This window comes from Phocoena sinus, chromosome 20 (genome assembly GCF_008692025.1).
Source record: "Phocoena sinus isolate mPhoSin1 chromosome 20, mPhoSin1.pri, whole genome shotgun sequence".
Taxonomy (NCBI): domain Eukaryota; kingdom Metazoa; phylum Chordata; class Mammalia; order Artiodactyla; family Phocoenidae; genus Phocoena; species Phocoena sinus.
The window spans coordinates 50,414,070-50,441,549 of record NC_045782.1 but is presented as its reverse complement, the minus strand read 5'-3'; the positions used below and the strand labels follow the sequence as shown (position 1 = coordinate 50,441,549).

The 27,480-nt window shown below is 44.8% G+C and overlaps 1 protein-coding gene across 1 annotated transcript in view; it reads left to right on the top strand.

Annotated features, from left to right (window-relative positions):
* The first annotated feature begins 355 nt into the window (after positions 1 to 355).
* Positions 356 to 27,480, top strand: part of SEC14L1 (SEC14 like lipid binding 1) — a 52,416-nt gene continuing 25,291 nt past the window's right edge. The window contains exons 1-2 of the mRNA XM_032615240.1: positions 356 to 561; positions 3,055 to 3,147. Of these exons, the coding sequence (XP_032471131.1) occupies positions 3,085 to 3,147 (63 nt within the window). The 5' untranslated portion in view covers positions 356 to 561; positions 3,055 to 3,084. The remainder of the gene's footprint in view (positions 562 to 3,054; positions 3,148 to 27,480) is intronic.

Genomic DNA, 27,480 nt, shown 5'->3' with positions numbered 1-27,480 from the left:
GGAAGGCCCCGGCTATTTTGATGCCTCGCAGACTTCCCAGTTCCAAGTCAGCGGAACGCCCCGGGGCCACTGCCGGACGCCCCTTTTGTGTCTCGGCAACCTCCGCCCAGCTACTCGCGAGCCCCGCCCCTCACACTAGGCCCGCCCCGTGACGCAAATCTGGGTGCGGCCAAGCGCCTTTGGGCAGACCTGCCTTGCTTCTGGGCCGACGCCTACTCCGAGCTCCTCCCACGCCCTCCGGCCTGGAGTTGGCGCCTGCGCATTTCGGCTCGGCCCAGGTTGTCACCCCTCCCCCCTTCCTAGCAACTGTCGTCTCTCCTGCCTCTGCCCCTCGGCCGCTTTCGCGCACGCGTACCTCTTCTCCCGGCCCCGCCCTCCCCGTCACCCGTAACAACCACAGGAGCCTCGCTGGGCCCCTCCGGCTCCCGCCCCACGGCCCACTCCCCGGAACCGGCTGCTGAGCTGACGCCGCCTGCAGTGGAACGGCGACGGCGCCGCGGAGCCGCCGGCATGAGCACTCCCTGCCGCCCCGCGTCCCCGGCCCGGCCCTTCTGACAAGAGGTAGGCGCGCGTCTCCGTGGCGGGCTCCGAGCGCGCCCCCGGCCCGGCCCCTCCGGGAGGCGCGAGGCTCTCGTGTCCGCCTCCCCGCCTTGCCTACCCTTCCCCGGCCCCTCGGCTCCCCCCGGCTCTCCCCGGCTCCCCCCGGCTCCCCGACTCGGGAGCGGACTGTCTTCCCGCCCGCCTCCGGCCCGCCGACCCCCGCGCCGCTCCTACTGTATTGGTCGCCCCCTCCCCGCCTCCACCCGTCGATATTCCCACCCGGGACCCCTCCTGGGGGAAGCGGAGTTTTGGGCCCCAGCCGGCCTCTGGCGCACCTCCCCGGGTCGGCTGGGGCTGGGGGCCCGAGGGGCCGCCGCGCCGGACCCCCGGATCGAACGGAGGGCCCAGCTGCCCCTTGAGCCTGCTCGGGGTGGACTCACTGGGTCTGGCCATTGGCTAATTTTTAAGCACCGATTGTCATGCAGTAGAGGTTGCCCTGGTCCACGGTGCCACTTGGCGGTTGTAACTCCGGCTTCCCACGTAGGACGTTTCTTCGGACCAGAGCATCGGAAGCTGGGAACTGGCAGGAGTTCAGAAGCTCGTGAATTAGCAGGTTCTTGAGTGTAGTCGCTTTGGGTTCTGCCGGGCAGTGGAATCCCGAATGGGTGTTACCGAGTGTTAACCGAGCATTACTTTTTTTTTTTTTTTTAACATTCTCCCCCCACCCCTTTTGATACCCCGTAATCATCCTCTCCTTCTGTGGGAGACAACCTAAAATTAATTTTCCTAATTAAAAATTTAAAAGGTTGTTGAATTCCTGCTGTGCACCGGCATTATCAGGTTGGCAAAACTAAATAGAACGCGGTCCCAGCGCACCAGGACCTGCCAGTCCCAGAATCAAGATTATAGAACACAGTCCCAGCGCACCAGGACCTGCCAGTCCCAGAATCAAGATTAATGACGGCATTCCAGTTGATTGTGGTGGATTCAGGAGTTTGTCTCTGAGTCTCATGATTTTAGAGCTGGAAGTCTTTCAAGATTATCTCACCCCAAACCTCGCTTTGCAGAGGTGGATCTGAGTCCGGGGGAAGTCAAATGACTTGCTTGAGGTCTCCCAGAGTTATTCTTTAGCAGTTTTCAGAGTGCCAGATATGGCTGTTTTCTGCCAGAACCTGTTCTCTCTGAGAGATATGCGAAACATACCAGAGGAGGTTCCAGACCTGTTTAAATGTAATAATATAGGTAGGAATCTTATGATATAAAACGTATCTTCGTAAAGTTTTCTTTTTTTACAGCTAGACTTTGGACTCCTTGAGGATATTACATTTTGTACTTCTGAATATCCTCTCACCATATTCAGCATAAAATAACATTCTTAATGATTATCCTCCGCAGGACAGGTAGGCTCTTTGGAGTTATTTTTCTTCCTCCCTTTTAAATAGGGAAGTGAAGTCCCATAGAGGACTCCAAATAAAAGTGTGTTTTCAGAAAAATCCAGGTAGGCTGGGGCCAGTGTGTAAATGTGTCCCTGGCAGGAGGATTCCTGACTTTGAAGTAGGCTTCAGCACTTAGCTGATTGCTTCCTGATATTACAGCTATTTGAGGCTGGAGAAGTCAGTGGAGCCTCTAGCCAGAGTGCTTGGTGGTGTCTCCGCCATTTGAAGATAGATCCCTGAAGTTGTCTTTTTAAAAAAAAAAAAAATTAATTAATTAAATTCTTGGCCGAGTGGGATCTTAGTTGCGGCGTGGGGTCTTAGTTGTGGCATGCGTGATCTTTGTTGTGGTGCACGGGCTTCTCTCTAGCTGCGGCGTGCGGGTTTTCTCTCTCTAGTTGTGGCACGCGGGCTCAGTAGTTGTGGTGCGTGGGCTTAGTTGCCTCACGGCCCATGGGATCCTAGTTCCCCGACCAGGGATGGAACCCACCTTCTGTGCATTGGAAGGCAGATTCTTTACCACCGGACCACCAGGGAAGTCTCTGAAGTTGTGGTCTTGCACTTAGAAAATGGGGATTGACAAGTTTCCTTTGAAAATAGCTTTTGAGGAATATTCCATAATTTGAGACACACTAGTGTTTTTTTCCACTTTTATTTTTGTGTGTCCTGGGCTTAATATCTTGAAGTGCCACCATTTTAATTTGGCTTCTAATGGAAGTTGTTGAAGAGAAAATGATTCAAGAACTAATTGTATGGGTTATCAGAATAATGGAATCATGACATTTCACTGCTGGAAAGGACCCAGGGCAGCCCCTGGAGAGGCGGTGAGGCAGGTAGGGCAATGGAGTCCTCCAGCCCTCAGACCAGAGCTGCTTCCCTCACTCCACTTGGGCTTTCCTCACCTTTTCTTACTGTCTTTATCGCCTTCCCTTGTCCTTCTATAATTAAGCCTCGTCTTTTGACTTCTGCGTGCATAGAATTACGACCCGCTGAGATTCCTTAGACTGTAGTATGTTGTGTAAATGCAGATTTAATTTTTTCCACATCATGTTTATTTATCACAAATGTTTGTGTTTTGCAGGTGTGAGAGGATTGCTGTTTTATTGCAATCATGGTGCAAAAATACCAGTCACCCGTGAGGGTGTATAAACACCCCTTTGAATTAATTATGGCTGTAAGTACTTTTCAGTTTACTCTTCAGCTTCTTATTTTTTTAGGTATTCAAATTTGGTGAGCTGTTGCTCCACTTTTATTTGTTCTGTTTTTATGCTTTTGAACTTTATCGAGTTTGTGAAATGTTTTTAAACTACAAGTTTCTGAAAATCAAAATCTGCATGTTTATTTTTAAAATAATTCACCTCAGGGTAATGTATGAATTTCAGTTAATTCTGCATTTGAAAACACAGAAGTGGGATTGTGACTCAATAATTCTTCCTTCTTTTGTGTGTTAAAGTAGAAAAGGGATGTGGAGAGTGGTTTTTTTCCCTCTGCTGCTCATTTAGATTATGGATGAATTCACCATGTGGAATTGACACTATAGGATGGAGTTTAATTTACCAGATTCTGAGGACTCTGATGAATGAATTTCCTCCGCTAATATCAAATTCGTGAGTCATATTAGAATTCTACAAATGGGGTAACTAAAGTCTTAGTTTTCTTTGTTACTGCCTAAAGAGTTTGGTTCAAAATAAGCATTTCACTAGAGGCAAAAAAATCCCCCCAAAACCCAAAACAAACTTTTTGCCAGTCCCTTTTAGATTAGTATAAGGTATTGTTTCCTTTCCCTTCTCTTTTGTGTTATTGTTAAGGTGTGATATAAGTGGATGTACAGGAAGATGCCTCTGTCGTGAAGTATGCCCTGATGAAAGTGTCAGTCTGAACCGCGATGAGAAACCAGAGCCTTCCAGCCCGACGAGAGCCCCTCTGGGCTCCTCCTGGTCTCGCGTAGTTAGCCCCTACTCTGACTATGACACGGAGATGAATTTCTCTGTGTCTGTTCCGTGTATAAATAGAAACTCAGGTGGTTTTGCATATGGCTTCTTCCTGCTCAGCATTGTTTGTGAGATTTATCCAGATCAATTTAGTTTTGGAAAACAAAACAAAACTCAAGTCTTCTCAAGGGAACAATTGAGACTTAGGGCGTCTGTTTTTTAAATTGATGTATAATTTATAGACAGTGAAATGGTCACAGGTTTATAGTTTGGTCAGTTTTGACTGAAGAGTGACACGCATCTCTGTCAAGATGCAGAACCTTTCCATCCGTTACCTCAGAAAGTTCCCTTGTGCCCTTCTCCGTCAGGTGTGAGGTTTGGATTTTTTGTTGTTGTTGGAGGGGTACTCTTTAGTTCTGTATGTTCCTTCAATACTAGGACTGTTCAGTATTTTATGTCTAGGGCTTATCAGAAAGGCTTGCTTCCTGTTTGCATGTTCTGGGTGCTGGTTTGGCATTTGGTCACAAGGAGCAGAGGCCCACTCCGGCCTGAGAGCGGGTATTGTCGGTGGAACACATGCTGTGTGCAATGAGATCGTGCAGAAATCCAGGAATGCGAGCCGGCAAGGCTGAGCTCCAAGAGCCCGGCACGGGCGGGTGGTTCCTGGCAGCAGTTGTCCCCGGAACTCACCCCCCCACAACCCCTCACCCCCCCACCCCCGCCCCGGGCTCTGCCTCCTCCATCTGCCTCTCCCCCCACCACCACCAGGCTGCTTTGCTCTCTCCTGCCTTTCCCTCCCCTGTGCCTTCAGCTCCTGTGCTTTTTCAGCTGGTCATAACCCCTCTGGCTCCAGTTTGCCTTTGTGGCATTTCTTGTTGCCTTCTTTCAGTTTCTAAGTGACCGATTCTTGTCACATTTCCTAGTTCAGATTCTAGAGAGACTAGATCTGGTCCTTCCCCCTGGGCCCAGGAAGTCGGTTGCTGGCCGGCCTGTGGGGCTTGGTCACCTATCCCTTTTCGGTTGGCAGGGGCTGGTGGCGCTGGGGGATTGGTGTGGGGCCGTGGAGGGCAGTGAGCCCGGGAGGTGCCCGGGAGTGGAGCGGGCAGGCATGAGACTGGTGTCTTATGTTTTCCAGAACGCTAAGGACAATTTTAAAATCTTGATGCAACCCTGATCATTTGAGGCAAAGACTAATCTCTTATGCAGACACTGGCTTTAATAAAGAGGTATTTTGATTGTCTAATGTTCAGCGTCCTTATTTTCCTTTCTTTACAGTTTTCAAAATGGTACAGTTTGCCTTGCCACTTTTATGCATGGATTTACAGAAGAAATTGAAATTCTCAGCCACACCTCAATCTTTTAAAATTAACTGATTTTCACTTGCTTTTGTTTTAAGCAGTAGTAAATTTTTTTGCATTGTTAGAAATTATTTTTTAATCTGAAAATGAAATGTTACCTTTTTCCTTCCAGAATTAGATACAGACTTGAACGTTCGTTAAGCCTGTAGTGATTTTTGTGGTGCCACTTGCCGCTTTTCTGATTGTAATTGCACGACATAAAATCCTCAGTATTTTCCTTGCTCTGTTTTTCCTCTTGTTGCTGAAAAACAGTGGTATAAAAGAGTTACTCTAAAAATGTTCTTTTCATTTCATTCAGGATGAGCAAAGAGGTATATAGTTAATGCAAGAACGGAACTATAGCTTCAACAGAAATATTTTTTTTTTAGAAATATTTTTGAGAACCTCAAAAAGTGATTGTGCTTCAGTGATCACAGCATGTGACAGTGACAGAAGTGCTCATCAGGTGATCAGCTTGTGGTATTGACAGGTGGATCCAGGTCCGAATTTACAGGGTCCTGTGATGACCGCCGGCGGAGATGCTGTCGTTCACTTACGGCCTTTGTTTTAACCAAGAGTTTTGTTGTAATTTAGCATTGCCAGGGTATGCTGAGGTAGGAAGTGCCTGTGTCAGTAGGTATACAGTGGGTGTCAAGCATGTTAATTGATTTTGATTGATTTAATGACAACTGATGATTTGTTTTGGGGTCAATATACTGGTAGAATTAAGAAATCATGTAAATGTTAATGGTAAACAAAAAGAATTGAAGTGAAGGTGTTTCAGGAGGCATTTGTGGCATCTGAGGGACATTCTGTTGTTAGATGTGAGCCCAGAAACAATTGTTGGAGCTTCAGTGAGTTGAGAAGTCCCCAGCTCAGCCCCCTTTGAGGGTGAGGCTTCTGAGCCTCAGAGAAGTTAAAGCTTCCACAGTTAGCTGAGGTAGAGAGTTCGGTGTTCTTTTTATCACAATGTGTATCCTGGAATGTGTTATGAGGGTTCTTGTCCTTGAAGACGTCTGTGACCTTTCCGAGCTCAACCAGAAACATTTCCTGGGCCTGCTCTGCCTGACTTGTGGGAGGAGAACTTAATCAGTGAAGAACATTCCAATGGATTGTGCCTTCAAGGATCTGTGGTCTCACCCGGGCCTAGTGAGGTGCCCGCAGAGAAGGGACTTAAGGTGGGAGGCGTGGTTCCGAGATGCTTGGGTTGAGTGTTTCATTTTGAAATTTCTGAGGTAAAATACAAATTTTGAAACTTTGAGCTTTCTCCCTCCTGGTGTTCATGGCCCTTTCATAAAGGACACAGAGGGAGGACGAAGGAGAGAGAGTCCATGGAACAGAGTAAAGTGCAGAGGCAGGGGGTCGGGGCACGGGCCGAGGCCTCTGTGGTCACAGTGGCGGGGGAGGCGAGGACCTGTCTCCGGTCCTTTCCTCGCCTGGGGACAGCTGCTGTCGGGACTAGTTGGAGCGTGTGACAGGAGAGGCCCCACTGCTCTCTGTGACGTGCCACGAGTCGCTGCCTTGTCCAGCCCCGTTTCTGGTGGGCTTCCTGTCATCCGACGGATGTGGTCACGTCGCTCTCTCCTCTCCGCACCCGCACGCTCTCCCGTTCCCTCCATCCTGTCATCGTGCTCCCAGACCCCTGGCCATCTGTATCCCTAGCAGGTGCATCTTTTAGATTGTGCCCTCAAGTCACATCTCTGTCCCTTTCTCTCCTGAGCACCGCCTTCATTCCAGCCTTTGGAGGGCGTGACCAGAGCTGTTATTTTCTTACTTACACATGCCTCCCTTTGGTCCGTACTGTGTTCTCCTGCCAGACACTGTTTCCATTTGTCAGCCCTCTGTTGAAGTGATGTCTCTTATCAGTCATATCCGTTCTAAACTGCTTTGCTTTTTCTTCAGGGCCCTCATGTCCTACCCTCTCTGTTTAAGCTTATTTCATAATTATGCAAACTTCCCAGCATGAATGTTTACCTCTATTCTGTGCTGTCCCTGTTTCCCACTCGGTGTCTTTTCCTGCCCCCACCCTTTCTCTTGACACTTCCTTCCCCGCGTTAGATGCTCACCTTCCCCAGCTGTCTAATCCTACTCCTACTGGCCCACCCGCTTCCCTGATGCTGCTCAGAAGCCCTTCGCATTTCGTTTCTCTCCCTTTCCTCCGACTCCTCCTTAACGGTGTGGTCAGTGGCAGGTGATTAGTTTCTTTTATTCTCTATTTTGTATGTTCCTTGAGGGCAGAGGCTGTGTTTTTTCCCTTGTTCCCTCCAGCTTCGGTACCAAGCACATAGCGGGCACTCAGATATCTTTGATCAGCTGGTGTCTGTTTGTTCACTTGAGCTTTTTGTGTGAGGATATGGGAAGTGGCTTTTTTTTTTTTAACATCTTCATAAATTATGCAAAACCCATTTGACAAATTTTGTAGTAGTTTAAGTGATGTACTTTTACAAGTTGAGTAACCGTAAAGCCCTCTTTGCAAGTGTGTGGTTGCTGATTGAATGGCCCCCAGAACAACATTTGCTTCTGCTCTTTTCATTCTCTTGTTTGTTTTGTTCTCTGGTTTTTTTCCGTTCATTTTCTCTTTCCTCAGATACCTCATGTCTTCCCACCGAGACTAGAGGATGAAGGGAGGAGAAAGAGATTTGATGTGATACTAGGTGCAGAGCTGGGCCCCGCCACAGACGTGCTCTGTAACCTAGTGTCTAGGCCGGTCACTAGTGGAGACTGTTGTGAGGACGTGATAGAATTAAGCAGACCACAGACGTGACGGTGGGTGAGGCAGGGCCTGGAAACATCCACAGCCTCCCCCATCCCTTTCTGACAGCCAGCCCCTGTCCCGCTCCCAAATACAAGGTGAAATGAATCAGCAGAGTCATATGCTGGCTTATAAACTCTGAATGTGTGTCTCTTTTAGATTAAATAGACATTTGTATTTATATTTAAGGTTTATTTCATCCGTTCACAGTTTATACATCAGGACAGCTGGGAAGATACGTGGGGGACCCCGGCGTAGGCTCGTGTATCGCAGTGCAGTCTGAGGGGACCTCACACCAAGGGCAATCAAGTTGGTTCTTTCTGGGGTGGGGGCGGGGGCAAGGTGCACAGAAATCCGAGCGGCAGAGTGCTTCCCAAGGAGGCCCCCCCATGCAGCCCTTTCCAGATTGTTCCTCTGTTGGTTGGGGTCCTGCCGGAGCCCGGCTTGCTCTGCCTTCTTGCTCTGAGGCGGCTGGCTGCCTCCTGAAGCCCCTGTGTGTTCACCCACCCCTTCCTCCGTGCCTAAAGATATCGGGAGCCCCAGTCCCCTTTCCTCTGATTTCGTTTTCTTCCTCTGACCTGAGTCCCATGCATATTGGGTTTTTACCTTTATTTCAGTTACGAAATATTTTCATTCTATCTTTTGCTTTTCTTTTCGAAGCACATCCTCTTCCTCTCATCCTAGATTTTATCCCTGGGCCTTTTTGTAGTTTCCAGGTTTCTGATGGTTAGGTGTGATGTTGAAATACATCTTTTTCATTAATTGAGGTATTGTTAGATCTTCAGTGAGCTTAATATGCAATAGAATTTGTTTTTACTCAAAGGAATAAGCAGTCTGTATTTTGGGGTCGCTAACTTTAAAACCAGTTTTATTCAGTCTAGGAGTGAAGGGAAATGGTCCAGTTTCTCTAATGTTATATTAAGGATCCTGGGCAGTTTTTAGTGGGGGAGATTGTACTCTTTTCATTTATCAAGTTTTTGAATGCCGTAGTGTAAATGCTATTGCATTTAATCAAAGCTGGGATTGTAGTCAGACGTGCTTAGCTTTGAAAATGAGCAATTATAGTGTACTTCCATTGTACACTATTTTGTACAGAACCAGGCATTTTCCATTCGCTTAAACCCACTCTCCCAATACATTATGCACTTGAATTACTTTTAATGTGCTAGGGTGAAGACAGTTATGGTTCAGTAGGAGGTATTTCAAGAAGAAATAGAGCAGGATCTGATTCAGCTCCTTGCCTCTTTGATTTACCTGATTTTGTCTAAAAAAACAAACAGGTAAACCCTGTATTATGGAAAATTTCAAGCATACAGAAGTGGAGAGAAAGGTACCCATGGCCCAGCTCCAAAAGCATCAACATTTTGCCAACTTGTTTCATCTGCTCTCCCCACTTTTTCCCCCGCTGGTGTATGTAAAGCCGATTTCAGGCATCTTGTTAATTCATCCCAAAACACTTCAGCATGCACCTCAAACTATAAGGACCTTTTTCTTTTTAAAAGGTAACCTCCGTGTCATTATCCACCCGGCAAGAGTACTGATAATTCCCCGATGTCATCCAATAGCAAGTGCATGTTCAGACCGTCTCAGCTGTCTAAAACAATGTCTTTTTCTGTTAAATTTAATTTATTTTTGCTGCGTTGGGTCTTCGTTGTTGCGCGTGGGCTTTCTCTAGCTGCGGCGAGTGGGGGCTACTCTTTGTTGCTTTGCGCAGGCTTCTCATCGTTGTGGCTTTTCTTGTTGCGGAGCACGGGCTCTAGGCGTGCGGGCTTCAGTAATTATGGCACGTGGGCTCAGTAATTGTGGCATGCCGGCTCTAGAGCGCAGGCTCAGTAGTGGTGGCACATGGGCTTTGTTGCTCTGTGGTATGTGGGATCTTCCCGGACCAGGGCTCGAACCCGTGTCCCCTGAGTTGGCAGGCAGATTCTTAACCACTGTGCCACCAGGGAAGCACCTTAAGCAATGTCTTTTTATAACTTGTTTGGATCGTGCTTCAAATAAACCTTTGTGTTTGGTTATTATGTTTCTTCAGCCTCCTCTGTTCCTTTACATCCTCCTTTTCCTTTGTTTCCTTTCCTGCCATGGCTTTGATACAGAAACTGGGTCACTTGTCCTTTTCAGTTACCTTAACCTTTTGCTGATTTAATTGTTCATGACGGCAAATAGGCACAGGGAGTACACACAGGCCTCAGATCAATCAGTTCATCTACTTTTTAGCAGCTCTGTTTAAACATTCCCTGATAGAGATTGAAGTGAGTGGTTAAAACCGGCTGCTCCTTTTTCGTCCTGGTGATTATCCTTTGTAATTTTGAGTTGCAAATAGGATGCAAAACATTTTTTTCCCAAATTAAACTGGGTCTTTCCATTTATAGTTACTTTGTAACCCACTTCATTGATCCTACTGTTTATAGTGAGCAGTTGAAAGGAGTTAATTTATTGGCAGGTCTGATTAAGAGGGTTTCTATGTAGCGTCTGCTGTGAGCGCTTGGGGAACCCTGAGGTGGTGGGGGTGGCAGTGGTGCTGGCCAGTCCTTTGTTTGTGCTTCTTTCATTAGAGCCCCGGATAGGGATGTTGGTCTAGTTGGGGAAGTGCCCACAGAGAAATTCCCTGAAGAGAGGATTTGCCTTGGCAGGTGTGATAATTGATCCTTCTACCTTGATTTTTTAACCTGTGCGAGGGTGAAACTGACAATTTCATATACTTCTAGTGGAATAATTTTACACGTTGCAACAGAAAGCATGTATCGCATTACAGTTCTCTTGAAAGGTACAATTTGATGTTAGGAGTACTGGCCTTGTTTTTGTTTTTTGTATGTAGGTTTATGTAATTATCACTCTGTAAGATAATTGCTATATATATCGTGATATGTACTGAATCCTTTTTCCATTTTCCATTCCGAAGTCCGCCACGAGCATTTCATAGATCTCTCCTACATGTTTTTGCACTAGAGTATCCCTAGTGCGTTGTTCACATGCATAGTGCAGATCTGAGTGATTGACAAGTGTCCGGTTCTAAATGTCTCGCGTGTTTGATTAGACGGCTGGTGGTAGCGCTCTTCCTCTCGGGTCTCTGGCCCTCCCTCTGGTCGCCCTTGCTTTTGTTACTCCACCTACCTCCTTGCCTTCTTGGGTACAGATGGACTCTTCCTCTAATGTTAACTTGTTTTGCTATTTTGAGACCCCCTAGTTGAATATTTTGTGTTTTCTGGACATCACAGGTGTTTTAATTGGTAATTAATGCTATTTTAGGAATATCCAGCTCTCTCTCACCCGACATCTCTTCCTGGGCAGCCTCATTTAAACCCGTGGCTTCAACCGTCACTTTATAAACCAAAGCTCTGAAAGCTTATCTTAAGCCTACACGCAGGAGCTTCCAGATTTCCAGCCAGCTCCCTGCCAGGACATCTCCACCAGGCCATTTCAAGGCAGATTTAGTACATCTGAAACAGAGTCCACACCTTCCTTCTGCCCCACAAAGAGCACACCAACAGAAAAAAGACACGCACATGCGCGCGCACACACACACACACACACACACACACACACACACACACACACAGACACACACACACACACACACACTAAAATTCCTCTGAAAAGCTCTACTTTTCCTCCGAGCTGCTGCTTCTGATGAGTGCCACTGCCACGTGCCCAACCCTCAGACCCGGAGCCCAGACATCCCTGACAGCCCCCCTCCCCCCTCAGCCCTGGTGATGGCTGGACCCTTGCCCGTTGAGGAGGTCTTCTGACCTGGGTCTGAATCTGCTCCTTTGACCCTGTTGGCTCAGCCTCAGATCACAGCTCGTCCCTTCACGTCCAGGTCCCTGCAGTGACCTACGGGCTCTGCATCTCAACCCTGTCTCTCCCACCCGCTCTTTCTCAGGGTTGCTGCCGCCCAGTCTTCCAGTTGTACATCTGACCATGTCACTTGCTAGTTTAAAATTCTCAAGTGGCTGCACCTCACCTCCGAGACGAATTTGGACCCTTTAGCTCCATCCCGGAGCCCTTCTCCTTCTACCTCTTAAGGTCTTCTCGTAGCCTCGTCTCCACAGGCGAGACCCTCACGTGCTCCCCACTCGAGTTCTGTAGGGTCACTGGCCGCTTCCCAAGTGTGTCATTCGGCTTCCTGACCTTCGTGCCTGGAGGGCCTTTCTCCATCCTTCTCACTGGTCAGATCCTGTTCTCAGAGGAGTTCCTGCTCTGGGCTCTGGTGTCCCACTGTCACCTCGCCGGTCTCTGCCTTCCTGGGGTCACTAGGCTTGTCACCTTCCCTTACACTCGAGCATCTTGAGGGTGGGAACCAAATGTTCTGCTTTTTACCCTGAGCATAGAGGAAGGCCCCAGAAATTGATTTGTCTAAAGAATAAGCGAGGGCTTCCCTGGTGGCGCAGTGGTTGAGAGTCCGCCTGCCGATGCAGGGGACACAGGTTTGTGCCCCGGTCTGGGAAGATCCCACATGCCGCAGAGCGGCTGGGCCCGTGAACCATGGCTACTGAGCCTGTGCGTCCGGAGCCTGTGCTCCGCAACAAGAGAGGCCACAACAGCGAGAGGCCCGTGTAACGCAAAAAAAAAAAAAAAAAAAAAACCAGAATAAGCGAGTCCTGGGATGTGTGCTCTCGCTTCCTGCATGACTCTGCTTCTGGCAGTGAAAATTTCAACAAAAGGTCACATTGGAACATACTCTTTTGGTTGGATTTACTGCTTATACTTATATCATGTTTTGAAGGAATCTGATGCAAATTGGTTTTTGTAAGTAAAATAGAGTTTATGATCAGTGAACTGAAGCCTATAATTAGTATAGTTGACTGACAAACGTGTCCTGGTTTATGTATCACTTGGTGTTTGAGTGGCTTTTTTCCCATAGCAATGAATGCCAAGTATATAAAAAATTTTGTTTCTGTGGTTCTACAGAACATAAAATTCATTTAAAAATTCTTGACTCTGATAGAATAGTATTCTAATTTTCTTTTTGAGATCTCTACAGGTTTAAACCTGAGAGGTTGGTGATGCATGACTCTTCTTTTCTTTTTCTTTTTGTTTTTGTTTTTTTGCGGTACGCGAGCCTCTCACTGCTGTGGCCTCTCCCGTTGCGGAGCACAGGCTCCGGACGCACAGGCTCAGCGGCCATGGCTCACGGGCCCAACCGCTCTGCAGCATGCGGGATCCTCCCGGACTGGGGCACGAACCCGTGTGCCCTGCATCGGCAGGCAGACTCTCAACCACTGCACCACCAGGGAAGCCCTGACTCTTTTTTTCTTAATGAATAAGTTACTCTGTAACATAAGGTGGTCCTAATCATAAAATGTGTGTTTTTCTTTTTGCTAGTTTAATGCCTATATATGTTTTTAAAAACCAAGTCCAGAACTAAAAGCTACAGGTACATATTTTAAGAAGTAAATTGATTTAAGAGACGGTTGCATTGCAGGATATATGCTATTAATATTGAGAAAGCTCTTCCCCAAATGCATGTTATCTTCATTTTACTGAACACAGAGTTGGTTTAGAATGCAAATTCTAACAGTTCTAAATTCTGATTCTCTACTGAATCAGGATTTCTGGGGGCAGGCCCAGCAGTCTGGTTTCACAAGCCCTGGAGATGATTCTGATGCCTGCTCAGGTTTGAGGACCACTTGTTTAGATGTCCTTAATTTGGTTGTAGTAAATGGAATAGGAAGAAAGGAAGTTGGTTTCAGTTATAACTTTTTTTAATTTAAAAATTTTGAAAGGATAGATTCTTTAACAGTTGTGTAACAGAGACTCTTGTTACATTTTGTTTTCTTTTGAAGGATTGAACGTACACTAAAAGGAGACTGTTTGCTTTGTGTGCTTCTCCGGACTGCTGTTCTTGAGTTTATTTAGTGATACCAAAATTATATTAACAAGCATGTGCTTCCTTGAACTGGTCTTAACTGAATTATTTGTATGGCTTTATTTGCTAATTTTCAGGTGGAGTAGATTTGTACTTTTTTTTATGTGGTAAAATATACATAACATAAAATTTACCATTTTAACCAGTTCCAAGTGTACAGTTCGGTGGTATTAAGTACATTCACATGTTGTACAGCCATCACCACCATCCATCTGCAGAACATTTGCATCTTCCCAAGCAGAAGTTCTGTCCCCATTGGACACTGACTCCCCCTCCCCCTCCCCCACCCCCAGCCCCTGGTACGCCCCACCCCTTTTCTACTTTCTGTCTCTATAGATTTGACTATTCTAGATACCTCACATAAGAGAAATTACACAACGTTTGTCCTTTTCTGACTTGCCTATTTCACTTAGCATAATGTCTTCACAGTTCATTCATGTTGTAATGTGTCAAAAGTTTTTTTCTTTTTTAAAGTTGACTAATCCCATGTATGTGTGTATATATAGATATACACACTACAGTTTGTTTATCCATTCATTCATCAGTGGACAATTGGATTGCTTCCACCTTTTGGCTATTGTGTTTACTGTACATTTTTAAAGTCTAGTTTTTGACTATTATGTCAACCAAAAATAAGTGCATATCTCTCTAGGTTTATTTTTTTGGTCTTTTATATTTGATAGATTCCAGATCCAAAAGACAAGTTCCTTGAGTTCAACCACTGTATTTCATTCCACCTGTTCAAAATAGATCTTTAAAGTTACATCTCATGATTGCCACTGCTGTTAGTTTCTTAACAAATAAAGAAGAGCATCTGAAAGTAGATGTAGAATGATGAGCTGGGGGGCATGCACTGAAGCAGAATGGGGGCTCCTGCCATAAAGGAAGGGAAGTGGTAGAGAAGACAGAGAACCGAACACGTCAAGGTCTGTGAGGTACAACTTGTATCATAGGCGTTTAATAAGCAGTGCTTGATAGATATTTTCCTGATACAGTAACCCAACTCCTACTATTAGCCTACCGACGATAGATTTTTTATTCTGGTTCATGAGACCGGATAATATTTCCATGGCTCATTACATTCTTTTATGTGGGCAAACACATGGCATCTTTAAAAGCTGACAGCTGCAGGTCCCTGGAATATCAAATGCTCTTCTGAAGTCCACGAATTTATTTTTTACACTCTGGAAACTAAAACAGTTCTCTGCCAAATACAGCTTAATTTGAAGAAGAATATGCAAAACTGCTATTTTTATTGTCACATATACTCAGTTTGCTCTCTATTAGACAAAAGATTTCATGGATTAGGAATATTTTTGGAAAATCATGGCATGTTTTGGATTCCGTTGGGTCACGGATCAGTCATGTGACTGTTTCAAAGACAAAAAACGAAGAGAAGAGAAACCCTTCATAGCACTCCAGACATTCTTGTTTGCCTAGGACTTAAGTAACTGTGGTCTGTGAAACATTTGACCTTCAAGATTTATTGACAGAGGCAAGATATCTTAAGTATAAAGATGTACTTAAAGATGTGTATACCTCTATTTTTTCTATTATCCTTTAATTCTCTAACACGATCGGTTAATGTTGTGCTTTTATTTTATTTATTTATTTATCTATCTATCTATCTATCTATTTATTTTGCGGTACGCGGGCCTCTCACTGTTGTGGCCTCTCCCGTCGCGGAGCACAGGCTCTGGACGCGCAGGCTCAGCGGCCATGGCTCACGGGCCCAGCCGCTCCGCGGCATGTGGGATCTTCCCAGACCGGGGCACGAACCCGCGTCCCCTGCATCGGCAGGCGGACTCTCAGCCACTGTGCCACCAGGGAAGGCCTTGTGCTTTTATTTTGATAATTGAAAAAAATAAACACATTGAGATCATCTGGATATCTATCATATTCATAGCTAAGTGCTATTAGACAGTATATGTTTTCTTTTAAGTTTATTTTGGGGGCACCAAACAGTACTTTTTTCTTTTTATTGAGGTATAGTTGATTTACAATGTTGTGTTAGTTTCTGGTGTACAGCAAAGTGATTCAGTTATACGTATATATATATTCTTTTTCATATTTACCATTATGGTTTATTACAGGATATTAAATATAGTTTTCTGTGCTATACAGTAGGACATTGTTGTTTATCTATTTTATATATAGTAGTTTGTATCTGCTAATCCTAAACTCCTAATTTATCCCTCCTCCACCCCCTTTCCCCTTGGGTAACCATAAGTTTGTTTTCTATGTCTGTGAGTCTGTTTCTGTTTCGTAAATAAGTTCATTTGTGTCATATTTTAGATTCCACATATAAGTGATGTCGTATGGTATTTGTCTTTCTGTTTCTGACTTACTTCACCTAGTATGATAATCTCTAGGTCCATGCGTGTTGCTGCAAATGGCATTATCTCCTTCTTTTTTATGGCTGAGTAGTAGTCCATTGTGTGTGTGTGTGTGTGTGTGTGTGTGTGTGTGCGTGCGTGCGTGTGCGTAAACACACACCACATCTTCTTTATCCATTCATCTGTCGATGGACATGTAGGTTGCTTCCATGTCTTGGCTATTGTAAATAGTGCTGTGGTGAACATTGGGGTGCATGTATCTTTTTTTTTTTTTTGCAGTACGTGGGCCTCTCACTGTTGTGGCCTCTCCCGTTGCGGAGCAAAGGCTCCGGATGTGCAGGCCCAGTGGCCATGGCTCACGGGCCCAGCCGCTACGCGGCATGTGGGATCTTCCCAGACCAGGGCACGAACCTGTGTCCCCTGCATCGGCAGGCGGACTCTCGACCACTGCGCCACCAGGGAAGCCCATCTTTTTAAAAAAAATTTATTTATTTATTTTATTTTTGGCTGCGTTGGGTCTTCGTTGCTGCTCACAGGCTTTCTCTAGTTGTGGTGAGCGGGGGCTACTCTTCGTTGCGGAGCGCAGGCTTCTCATTGCAGTGGCTTGTCTTGTTGTGGAGCTCGGGCTCTAGGCATGCGGGCTCAGTAGTTGTGGCTCGTGGGCTCTAGAGTGCAGGCTCGGTAGTTGTGGGGCACGGGATTAGTTGCTTTGCGGCATGTGGGATCTTCCTGGACCAGGGCTCAAACCCGTGTCCCCTGCATTGGCAGGCAGATTCTTAATCACTGCAATGCCAGGGAAGTCCCTATATGGATAGTTTGAATTTTATAATTGTATGAGTTTTTGCCCAGTTTGTTTGTATGTATTTAAGTAACATTATAGTAAAAATAACTGGTTAACATTAAAGGTCCGAGGAAACTTTTATCTTTTAAAAGGAGTTTGTACGTTACTCAAACCGTTTCTCTGAGATAGATTTTGCTACACTTTCATGAATCCAAGTCAGTTAGGTCCTTAAGTTGGGTTTTGTTTGACACTTAGCCAAGGTTGAAACCAACCAGAGGGTGGGGAGGGAGATAAACATTCACTTGAGTGACTTGTTGGCTCAACTGTTTTCAATGATAGTGGGCAGCCCTTTCGCACGATGGATCAGGAGTCACAGTTCTTTGACTTAAAATTGAGTATTGACTGGTGAGGCTGAGAATGGAAAATAGGGATAGCACTGTCTTCAGCTTCCGGGTCTGACCTAAATCTGTGGAAATTAACACAGCATAAACACTTTGATTCTGCTTTGTCACCATACAGGGGAATGGTGGGGAAAAAAATATCTTTTTATGTTTTTGTGATTCTCATGGTCATGTTTGTTTTTCATGAAGGAAATCTTAGATTGTGAATGGCCCTCAAATACAGCTGTATCATGTTTTTAACTTAAAGCTTAAAGCCTTTAAGGCAGTTTCGTTGGAGAATGTTAGTCATGTAATGGGAAGGCAAAATAGGCCCGGATGCCACAGGGGGATGGGAAACAATTTCAAAACGAGTTCTGCCTGCAGAAGTCTTCTTGTCTTATCTCCTGGAGGGGACTGGTAGGGCATTCCTCTGTGCTAGGCCTTGAGCACGCCGTGGGCAACTGGACAGCATACAGCCCCTTGAGGAGACCTGGTTGCCTGGGCCCCTGTGCGCAGACGGGGGTCTCACAGCTGAACCACCGTTTAAGAAACACTTAAAGAACGTCTAAAAGACCTAAGAATAATGACGAGCATGTATTGGGTGCTGTATGCCACTATCTCATTCATTGCTCACACTGGCTTTGTGGGGTAGGCTCTTCTCCCCTCTCCTCCCCCACCTTTTTTGAGATATAATTGATATATAACATTGTATTCATTTAACAATGTAATGATTTATGTACATATTGTGAAGTGATTACCCTAAGTTTAGTTGACATCCATCACCTCACAGTTACACATTTTTTTTTCTTGTGATGATAACTTTTAAGATCTCTTACCAACTTTCAAACGTACAGTACAGTATAGTTAACATCCCCAGGACTTAACTTAGCTTATAACTGGAAGTTTGTACCTTTGGGATAGGCTCTTCTCTTAATCCACTTTACAAATGAGAAAACTGAGATTTAAATTGCTTGCCAAGTAACCATCCCTGCCCTGGCTGCCTCGCCCACTGACCGTGGTGCAGACGGCCCAGGTGGCATGGCTCTGATCCGGTTGCATGTAAGCCCAGACCGCCTGCAGCTGGCTCGCCTCCAGGCAAACCCGATCTCGCCCCTCCGCAGGCAGCGCTCAGGCCCTTGGCTTTCCTGATTCTGGACAGGGCGAGTTTGCAGTCTTTGCTTTGAAGTTCCTCCCCAGTCGTCTTCCCCAGCCTCATTCTCCCTATGATCTGTCTGTGTCTGACCTGGTTCGCAGCTGGGCAGTGAGCTTTCGCCCTAATGCTCCATCTTTGGTGGCTCGCAGCCTTTCTTGCTCTTTTCTGTAACAGAAGGCTGGCGCTTGTAAGTGGTACCACTGAGATTCAAATCAAGGCCTGGTGATACTCCAGCCCAGGCTCTCTGTTGGCTCTGCTGTGTAGCTCCTTGGTTTGTGTCTGAGTCCTGAAGTGACAGTGCTGGAGGAGAAGAGGGAAAGGGCGCTGTTGTGTAGCTGAGGTGAATACCTGGTAATTGGGTGGCAGGGGTGGCAGGGAGGGAGTGGACGGCAAGTTGCTAGGAGCTCTGGGTTTAAAATAGTGTGAGGCCATGAGTGCTGGCGCCCTCGAGTAGTCAGTTGTGCAAGGTTACCCAGAGAAGGCTTTTGTCCTTGGAACAGTAGATGACGTTCCAGGATTGTGGGAACAGCAGTCTGATGTTTACGTTCATTCAGGCCATGATGGGAGCCGAGCAATTCGTTTCCTGACGCGAGTTCTTTCCCTTCCAAGTATACTGTGTTTCTTCATTCTGTGGAAAACGTTAATACCATTAGCATTAAGCTGATTCAGGGCTACCTGTAACCCTAACCTTTCAGAGAACATCTTGTTCCTCAGCAACTCCCCTTCCCCCCATTTATTTTATGAAAGTTCTCTTCCCAGCTTTGGTCATTTATCTTTGGGGCCATATTTTCTGCTTCTAGCAACTGAGTATAGTATATTTAGCTAATTAATGAGTTATACAACTAAATCCATGTGTTTCTTGTATTTCATATTACAGAGGGAGTATTTTACTCGGAGCCTAAATTGAAATAGTATCATTTCTATCTTTATCCCCTCTTGGCTTTTTCTTTTCCTTAAAGAAGGAAAGAGACCTATATGATATGACTTACACCTAGTTCCTTTTTTTTTCAGTTGGCTAATTATAAACTTAAAATAATTAGTTTCCAGCCAAGCCTCATGATATTTACATCCTGTGTTTTTAGGGCCATGGAGGATCTAATTATAATCTTAGCTTGGTGAACACATGGGTTTTGGGGGTGCATTTTCAAAGTATAGTAGAGAAGGTAAATGTCAAGTGAAAACGTTTAGTTTTTAAAGCCATTCACATTAGAAATTTCTCTTCCTCTTTTTGTGCAGAGCCAAGTTGGTTCCTGGACTGTGGGTGGCAGGGTCTTTGCTTAGTGATCACTTTTGTCTTCTTTGAGAAGTTTGTGCGCAGCCTGGAACGGTATCTACATTTTTTGTACTTATTCTGTGTCAGGGCTGCTAAACACTCTACATTTTCTTTCTTTAATCTTCCATAATTCTGTACATTAAAGAGGATGAAGAAACTAAGATGAATTGAAGATGAAGAAATTGAGGCTCATTGAAATTGAGTAGCCTTCCCAAGGCCCTCTTCTGATGGTAGGACTGGGCTTGAAGGCGGGTCTTCTCTCCCAGGGCCTGTGCTCTGAGACATGACGTTGCTCTGGGACACGCCTGGGTTCAGATCCCGGGATGTGACTTCTCTCTGCCTCTGTTTCCTCATTTTATTTTATTTTATTATTATATACTTTAAATAAATTTATTTATTTAATTTTGGCTGGTTGGGTCTTCATTGCTGCGTGCAGGCTTTCTCTAGTTGTGGCGAGCAGGGGCTACTCTTCATTGCGGTACGCGGGCTTCTCATTGTGGTGGCTTCTCTTATTGCAGAGCACGGGCTCTAGGCATGCGGGCTTCAGTAGTTGTGGCGCACGGGCTCAGTAGTTGTGGCACATGGGCTCTAGAGCACAGGCTCAGTAGTTGTGGCGCACGGGCTTAGGATCTCCGCGGCATGTGGGATCTTCCCAGACCAGGGCTCAAACCCGTGTCCCCTGCCTTGGCAGGTGGATTCTTAACCACTGTGCCACCAGGGAAGCCCCTGTTTCCTCCTTTTAAAGTGGGGAGAAACTTGTTTCACAGGAAGAGTCTGCCCAGTACATGCGTTAATCTTCATGAACCTGCTTAATGGTGCGGCTGTGGGGAGGCAGTGCTGGCTCCTTCCCCCTTGCCCACCTTCCATTCCTGCGTCCCTGGTGCCTGCTCTGCAGTGCCTGTCATGGGCACTGGAGGGAATGTTTGTTGAATAAATGATGTTACGAATTTCTCTAGGTTCTTCTTAGAAGAAGTTTTTTTCTTCTTGTTTTTTTTATACCACAGGTAGCTAATAGGCTTTTACCTTTGGCCAAGGTGTTACTTGATCCCTTTCTCTTTTTTTCATGTTTAATAGATTTTAGAGCAGTTTTAGGTTTACAGAAAATTGAGCAGATAGTACAGAGTTGCTATATACTCCTCTACAGCTTCCCCTATTATTAACACCTTGCGTAGTGGGTTTGTTTTAATTGGTGAGCCAGTGTTTATACGTTATTATTAACTAAAGTCCACTGTCTACATTAGGATTCACTGTCTGTTAGTACAGGCCTGTGGGTTTTGACAAATGTATGATATCACGTGTCCACAAGGACAGTGTCCTACAGAGTAGTTTCACTGCCCTATAACTCCTCTGTGCCCCACCCCTTCGTCCCTCCCTTCTCCCATCCAGCACTGGCAGCCCCTGGTCTTTTTATTCTCTCGGTAGTGTTGCCTTTTCCAGAGCGTCAGATAGGTGGGATCATACATTCTGCGGCCTTTTCACACAGGCTTCTTTCATTAAACAATAATCATTTAAGTTTCTAGCACGTCTTTTTGTGTCTCGATAGCCCATTTCTCTTTGTTGCCGAATAAGACTCCATTGTGTGGATGTACCACACACTGTCTGTTTATCCATCCACCTTTCATAGGACATCTTGCTTGCTTCCAGTTTTGGGCAATTGTGAACAAAGCCTTTATGCTGCGTTCCTTTTCACTTAACCTTGAGTTTTCCAGCTGTGCTGATGATGGCAAGTCAAGCTTCTTTATCAGGAAATACTGGTCACTATTAGAAATGCTTCCCTGAGTTGGCCTGCCATTTAAAACTATATGTATTTATGTTTTTATTGCTTTTTTCAGCTTTATTGAAGTATAAATGACAAATAATAAGCTATATGTTTTAAAAATACATAGTTGGATAAGTTTTGACATATGTATACCTGTGAAACCATCACCATAATTACGATAGTGAACATACCCATCACCCCAAAAGTGCTTTATGTCCCTTTGTAATTTCTCCCTCCTTCCCATACCAACACACCTCCACCTCCAGGCAACCACTGATTTGCCTTTTGTTACTATAAATTAGTTTGTATTTCCTAGAGTTTTACGGAAATAGAATCATAACCTTTTTTTTTTGTCTGGCCTCTTTGATTCAGCATAATTATTTTGGATTCATTCATTGTGGATGAAAGAGAGTTCATGACGTTGTATTGCTGAAGAGTGCTCCATTATTTGTATACATTGCAGTGGAAAACATAGACATTAAAAAGAGATAATACTTTTTCATTCAGTAGTACCTTTCTAATATTTTAGATGTTAGAATCAAGAGTAAAACCTATCATTTATTTTCAAGTTAGGATTAATATTTGTAAGCCAGAAAACAAAGGGATACTTTTCAGTTGGTAAACCAAAAAAGAAAGAAAGAAAAAACCAGTTACTGAGGTTATATTCTAGGCAGAAAGCAAAACTAGATCTTTAGCTCTTGGGGAGCTAGAGAGGGAGGGATATAGTGGGTAAAGTTGGGGGAAGAGTTGAACAGGAAGGGAGCTTGCAGGGGTGGGAGGTGTGGCTTCCAGAGGCCACACCTGGGAGGGGCAGGGCCGGTGGCCTGACAGTGGTCCCTCTGCCCCCAGAATCTCTTCAGCAAAGGCCTTTGAGCCACCTCAGTCAGCTGTCCTTGAAAGAATTAGCTGATGTTTACCTGTAAGTTGGCTTTATGATTGGTGTGCGTTCAGAGGCTGCCTGTTTTTTAAAAAATTTCCCTCTGATGCCAGAAAATTTTAAATAGGTAGCGCAGCCTTCTATTCTACTTCTAGACAAAAGACTTTAATTAAAAAAGCCTAGTTGATCAAACAGATTTGAAACTCATACTAGATTCATTTATCAACAAGTACGAATGACTCTTGGGTTTCATGGAGAGAAGAAATTTATCGTAAGACTTATCATTTTGGGCATGTGCCACCACAGCCTTACAGACATTCTAAGGACAGTAACGAGGGCAGAGCTCTGTGTGTGGTTGTCAGGTCAGCATGTTTGCTGCAGATTTAAGTTATTCATGGTGAGTCAGTCAAGAAGATCAGAGCAACTTCTTGAACTTGAAATGTGGCCAGTGAGGCTGAGGGACTGAATTTTAATGTTATTTGCTTTTAATTAAATTTAAATAGCCGCATGTGGTTGGCGGCTGCAGGTTATAGAAGAGGTGGTTCTGGAGCGCATCTGTTCATTGAGTGGAATGGTAGGAGTTACCTTCATTATTCACATTCATTCTTTCCTCTCCCCTCCTCCCCACTTTCTTTTCTGGGTTAAATGTACATAGTCCAATTTGTGTATGTAAGTTAGATGTGCATTTGTTGGGACCCCTCTGTATAACGGAGAACAGATAAGTACAAGTACAGTAAGTGACAGTCCGTTGGTTTTATAGTCCTTTCTATTTTATTTCAAGTTTCTGTCCTTCACAGTTTTGACTGGTTGGCATTTAAAATAACTCTTGAATTTTTGTGAGAAAATAATTAAATGGAACCTGTTACAGTTAATCTCTTAGATCAGGAGTGGGCACACGATGGCCTGCTGTCTGTTTTTGTACACAAGCTAAAAATCATTCTTACATTTTTTAGCGGTTGGGAAAAATTCAAAAGACTATTTTATGACATGTGAAAAGTATATGAAATTCAAATTTCAGTCTCTATAAATACAGTTTTATTGGAACCCAACTGTACTCAATTTGTTCACATATTGTCTGTGGCAGTTTCTGTCCTCAAAAGGCAGAATTGAATATTTGCCACAGAGACTGGCGCAGAAAGCTGAAGGTATTTACCATTTGGCCCTTCACTTACGGCAAGGCTTGCCCACCCCTCTCTTAGATTTTTGAAGGCTCTTATGCAGAAATTGGAAACTTAACTTGAACACCGGACCCTTTGAAAGTTTGATAGTAGAGGATAATCACTTGGATTGAAGCTCATTTGTTTGCATTTTGAATAATGTATTTATAGGCAGAGGGGTTTGTGAATGAATGAATGAAGTTTAAAGCACTTGGAGCCACAGTTCCCAAACTGTGTTCTGAGACACCCCGGAGCACCCCAGTGCTATGGGATATTTTTAATTTTTGAGGAAGCACAGTGGTGCTCCACATTTCTTAAAACACTGCAGACTCCTCGTTCAAGTAGTTCACGGTTTCAGGATCACACTGCATTTCTTTTGACGGTGTCACATCTTGGCGAAGCTAGGGTTGCAGTGGTTGCTGTGCTAAAAGGCAAGTGCCACAGAGGAGTTGGTGTCCAACAGGAAATTGGGGCAGCAGTGTGGTTCCAGCTTGATTCTTAAGAGGCGCGCACACCCTCAGGTAGTTCTGGTCATTTAGGAATGAAACAAAAACATCTTTTCCTTCAACTTAAGTGCGTTATTTCTTTCAAATGCTTACTAAGTTATTAAGACACAAATGCTTTTTAAATTGTTTGGACCTAATAATCTAATAAAAGGTATTTCTTTTGGCCTTGGGGCACTGTGAAAAAGTTGCTGAGATTCCAAGGGTGCTGTGAACCGAAATTTGGGAACCTCTGACACAGAGCACCAAGTGACAGTGCTTTAAAGGACAGATGACCCCAGATAAGCCAGTCAGAAATGTCATCAATGATTATCTTCAAGAAAATAAACCCGCTGGAAGTATGGAGCCCCCAGGCTATTGACTTAGATGTCCTTGAGATCGTTCAGAAAGTGACACAGTTGGACGAGTGTGGGTGGCCGTAGTTTCCTAACCTAAATTAACGCACAGAAGATGCAGTTAATCAAGCGTACTGATTATCCTTTGAGTTTTATTTGAAAACCCAGTAACTTTGTCAGTCTATTAAATTCTGTTAACAAGAGTTTGCGGGTGGTCTTGCCTGGAAATTCTTGAAGAGGAGCACATTACAAGAACTTTGATGGAAGGCCTCACTAAGTCACGGCTTTCACGATACAGCACCCACATACGTGTTAGGTTTGGCAAGGAGAGAAGGGGTAATGTCTGCTCCGTCTTCCACCAGGGCCCACCTGAGACTGGCTTCCTGTTGTGCATTGTGTCTAAAGCAAGAGCCCTGTGCTAGTCTTGCTTTAGCCAATGTAAACAAGCCAGTTTGTAAGCAGGTTTAGATGATTCTTTTTCTTCTAAGCAGAATTCTTTGTTTTCCTACTTGTTTTGACCTCATAGCGATGACTCAGATACTTAGATGCCATGGTACTTTTTGCTGAACATTATAAAGTATTAACGTGTAGACATTTCCCATGAACCAGGAACAGTTTGTTAGCAGGACACGTGACTGTCGTATGTGCAGTGTAGAATCACAGCCACAATTCACTGTATGTTGCAGGGAGAGTTCAGGGGGTGGCGGGCACTGTCCGATTATACTTCATGGGTGACGTCCCAGTTCTTTGCTCGTATTTGCCTGCTCCTCTGTTGTACCCACTCCTTTGTTTCTTTGCTCACTGATATATTTTTTTTTTGCGGGGGGGAGGTCATGAACTAGTGCTTGTTTCTAGGACCCAAAGGATTAGGAAAATTTGTGGTAGAAAATCTTAAAATGGGGGCTTCCCTGGTGGCGCAGTGGTTGAGAGTCTGCCTGCCGATGCAGGGGACACGGGTTTGTGCCCCGGTCCGGGAAGATCCCACATGCCGCGGAGCGGCTGGGCCCGTGAGCCGTGGCCGCTGAGCCTGCGCGTCCGGAGCCTGTGCTCTGCAACGGGAGAGGCCACAACAGTGAGAGGCCCGCGTACCGCAAAAAAAAAAAAAAAAAAAAAATCTTAAAATGGGTAGAACTCTCTAGGAACAACTTATGTGGCTGTTTGGGAAGAGACCATCGCCCTGAATTTGGGTTCAGAGCACTTCCATCCCACTCGTCATTCAGATCTGCAAGAATGCTGCCTTTTGGAGTAGAGTCAAGTACATGGGCATCACGAACCAGATATTTTAAGAGATCAAAAACCCTACTACTGGGACTTCCCTGGTGGCGCAGTGGTTAAGAATCCACCTGCCAATGCAGAGGACACGGGTTTGATTCCTGATCCGGGAAGATCCCACATGCTGTGGAGCAACTAAGCCTGTGAACCGCAACTACTGAGCCCACGTGCCACAACTACTGAAGCCCGTGTGCTGCAGCTACTGAAGCCCATGAGCCTAGAGCCCGTGCTCCGCAACAAGAGAAGCCACTGCAATGAGAAGCCTGCACATCACCCCAAAGAGTAGCCCCTGCTCACCACAACTAGAGAAAGCCTGCATGCAGCAACGAAGACCCAACGCAGCCAAAATAAAACAAAAAACCCTCCTACTGTTTTTTTCTTTTTGGATACTATTTTAAAATATCATAGTATGGATAAATCAGATTATTGACCTCTCTGTGGAATTAAAACTTTTTACGTGTGAAGTCTTTTAATTTTGTGGGTAATTTTTACCAGGTCCTTTAGAATTGTCACTGTTGCCTGGTAATAGTCGTGTGAAGGTCCGTTAAGGGGCAGGTGGTAAAGGTGTGAGTGAAGTGCAGAGGACACAGACGGCCACTGGAAGTAGTGACTTTCCTTCATGCAGGCCTGACACGCCAATTGGCACAAAGGCCGTGAGTCTGTGTGCTGTTTCCCAGGAGAAGAGATGTGGATTTTAGAAGCAGTTCTGAAGTTTCTTATCCTTTAACAAAAAGATTTCATGTTTAGGACCATTGAAGCAAAGGAGTGGATTTATGAGTGAAAGAAACTGTGATGTGTTGGTGCAAAATTCCCCACGTTTCTTCTCAGTGTTTGCGCATTCCCCCTCTGTTGTGCAGAGTAATGTATGTTGAAATGGCTCATTTAACAAAAGTAAACAGAGCTGGTTTATATCATTGTGCACTGTGGGAGTGCGTGTTGGGAGAAAGGGATACCTTCCTGGTAAAACTGTCTAAAATGTTTGGAGTTGCAAGAGTTTTGGTGCATGGTATGTGAGCAATGCATTTACCATCTGTTCTTTCAGCTATAATTGTGCCCTCCACAATATTCATCAAAATCACATTTCAACGAGAAGGTTCTAGAAAAGAAATCAACCTCTTATTGGGTTATGTGATCCTCTTAGATGCCCTTTCCTTAGACATTATGGCACCATAGGTTGAACTCAAGTCTTTTCCAGACTAAATATTGCCGCTGGAAAAAATGTGTTATGTGTGGATACCAAGGGGGAAAGGGAGGGGTGGGATGGATTGGGAGATTGGGACCGACGCATATACACGATTGATACTATGTATAAACTAGACGACTAATGGGAACATAGTGTATAGCACAGGGAACTCTACTTAATGCTCTGCAGTGACCTAAATGGGAGGGAAATCCAAAAAGGAGGGGATGTATGCATGTGTGTGGCTGATTCATATTGCTGTGCAGTAGAAACCAACAGAACATTGTAAAGCAACTATACGCCAATAAAAATTAATTAAAAAAAAGTGTGTTATCAGGACCGTGGAATTTGAGGTTGTCTAAGATGAAATTCATAATTTAAACTTCAGATATGTTTGATCTTAAAGGGAAGTGGCTTGGAGTATATTAAATTTTTATATATATCTTTTTAGTTTTAGTATAATCATTTTATTTTCTTGTTTGATTTTACCAGTGGGTATCCAGCCTGTTGTTGTGACTTGATACATTGGTCTATCTGAAGACGGGTGATTGAGGGAAACGACTGGGTTAAAATACAGCACTTACTAATACAATTGTGTGTGCCATGTTACCG